At 48.4% G+C, this 2,500-nt stretch overlaps 1 protein-coding gene across 1 annotated transcript in view; it reads left to right on the top strand.

Annotated features, from left to right (window-relative positions):
- Nucleotides 1-6: 6 nt before the first annotated feature.
- LOC142990760 (MICOS complex subunit mic25-like) overlaps nucleotides 7-2,500 on the top strand; it is a gene marked incomplete at its 3' end in the record, with an annotated part of 22,033 nt that continues 19,539 nt past the window's right edge. The window contains exons 1-2 of the mRNA XM_076140626.1: nucleotides 7-1,701; nucleotides 2,463-2,500. The exon at nucleotides 2,463-2,500 is cut by the window's right edge and continues 53 nt beyond it. Of these exons, the coding sequence (XP_075996741.1) occupies nucleotides 1,618-1,701; nucleotides 2,463-2,500 (122 nt within the window). The remainder of the gene's footprint in view (nucleotides 1,702-2,462) is intronic.

The raw sequence follows: 2,500 nt of genomic DNA on the forward strand, positions 1-2,500 counted from the left end.
TATTCAGTCTGATCAGTGGACTTTGACCCCTGAAAACCAGCTGTGTGTCCCTCCTGTTAATGAGTCAGAGAGAGAGAGTGTGTGTGTGTGTGTGGCTGCAGAGGAGAGAAGCAGCTGGATCACACACACACAAGAACGCCCCTGTACTTCAGCCCCTCCTTATTTATTTTAGGATTTTGCGTGATTGTGTTCTCTCCCCTGAATCCTTCATCCCTGTTGGACACACACACACACACACACACACACACACACACACACACACACACACACACACACACACACACACACACACACACACACACACTTTGCTGGCTCCTTTAAATGATCTTGTTGTTGGTTGATGATTTATTTGAACCATGAATGTGCAGCAGGTTCCAAACCCTTACGTTTCTGCTTTGATCCCAGAAACCAAACTACAAGCGGTGAGGTCGTCGTCTGAAAGCTCCCAGCTGTGTAACTCTGTAGATTTATGATAGAAACGTAGACCAAGAGGCTGGAGCAGCTTATATGTCCGTAACTCTATGTAGCAGCGATCACGGGGGTCCAGCTTCAGGCTCCTGAGCCGCTCTGTGCTCCACATCAGACAGAGCGGCAGTTTGTAGTGAATCAACACTAAGAGCACGCGGCCATGGAGGAGGTATTCTGACCAAATTTCATTCCACTCAAAGGACATTTATTTAGTTTTTAGTTTATCTCCACAGCAGCAGATGATGATGATGATGATAAGTGTTAGAGTTCTGTGGAGAAGCTTCAGGTGAGGAAGGAGCACAGGATGTAACAGAGCAGTATTCATAGAGCGACCTGTGTGCTGAACAGATTTTTACATGATTGAAAACACAACAACAAAGGTTTATCCAAGGAAGTATTTTTATTTTTTCTGCTCAGTTAGACTCGTTGGACCGACGCCGGGCCGACGCTGGCCCGTGACCTGAGCTCACTGGGAATCGTTCCATTCCATTAAGAACCAAACACTCTGATGTTTGATAGGGAAAGTATTTTCTGCAAACATTCTGTAAATTGCCTTTTCTTTTTTTTTAATTTAAGTGTATTGTTTGTATTCTTCGGCCCATGTTAATGTGATGTGATGAGCATTCCATGAGATTAAACGACGGCCTCTTGCATTTCTATCTCATCTATGTTTATCTGAGGGTAAACGACGCCTCCTGCTGGCCACTTTGACTACTACATGTCATATAAACACGTGGCTCCACCTGCTGGTTGCCTTATGTACTGCAGCCCGTGTTGGTGTTTTTCCAGACACACACACACACACACACATTCCCTCTGCATCTTATCGGGGCGCATCTCGCACATTTATGTTTCACTTTCGTTCCGTCTTCACCGCCTCGTCCCGGTAGCTGAAGCTGAAGCTGTAGCGCAGAGGTTTCGGCTTGAACTCCATCTCCCAGCCGCCCCGGGCTCGGTTCTGTGTAACGTAAGCGGCTCTGAACTCAGCATCCAGCCAATGAGCTCTGATGACGCCGCGGCGCCGCGCTGACCTTTAGTAGAGCGTTTGGTTCAGAAGTCGCTGTGGCGGCTCGTCCCGCCGCTCTGGTCCTTTAGCTGCTCGTTCCCGGGCCTCGGTTCTCTCACTTTAGCATCACAAGGCGGCTCACGATGGGAGCTAACGGCAGCGCGACAAGGAAAGTGTCGTTCGGCCTGGACGAGGACGAGAAGGTCACCGTCATAGAGGGAGTGAAGGTAAACACGTCGCTCAGACCGGAGAGGTGTGTGTGGGTCTGGGGCGGTACTGGTGTTGTTCGTGTTGGTGTGTGTGTGTCTCTGTGGGGGACTGTGTGTGGGTCTGTCAGGACGCCGGCAGGGTCCCGTGTCCTCAGGTGACCCGGTAACTCTCTGCGCCGTTACACCGCCGAGCCGCTAATGTCGCACTTTAGCCTTAAGCTTGAGACTGAACCAGAGCTAATGAGGCTAAGGTGGCTAATGTGGGACACTCAGGGGGTCTCACGGTGTCTCAGGGGGTCTGCTGCTCCTAATAAAGCCAGCAGGTGTCAGGCTAAAGGCTAAAGGTCACAGAATTCAGCCTGTGTTCTCCAAATGTGCGACTGACATGTGACGTTAATGAAACCAATGACGTCACTGGTGTTAATCAGATCCTCTTAAGTTTCTCAGTGAGGCTCTGACTTTATCTCACTGAAGTCTGAGTGTTTATCTACACTTTGATGTCTTTATCACCATATTGTTTATTTACTTTTATGTTATTCTATGTTCATTAGTCATCTGTCTCTGTCTTTCTTGTGGTGTCACTACATCGTCTTTATTATTAAATGGTTATGTCAATTAATGACGTAAAGCACTTTGGTTTCTTGATTGATCCGATCCCATCTGTCCTCACAGTGACTGAGTCCTGCTGCGTCTCTGCGTCTCCTCTTCATCCAGAGCTCTTTACGTCTTTCTGATGCTTTGTTTACGTGCTGTGTGTTTGTTTTCCACTTCCTGTCCAGCTCTCAGAGGATGTGCTGCGGCGGATGAGGGATTCTCA

This window comes from Genypterus blacodes, unplaced genomic scaffold (assembly GCF_046128005.1).
Source record: "Genypterus blacodes isolate CSIRO-AG114 ecotype Tasmania unplaced genomic scaffold, CSIRO-AGI_Gbla_v1 ptg000726l_1, whole genome shotgun sequence".
Classification (NCBI taxonomy): domain Eukaryota; kingdom Metazoa; phylum Chordata; class Actinopteri; order Ophidiiformes; family Ophidiidae; genus Genypterus; species Genypterus blacodes.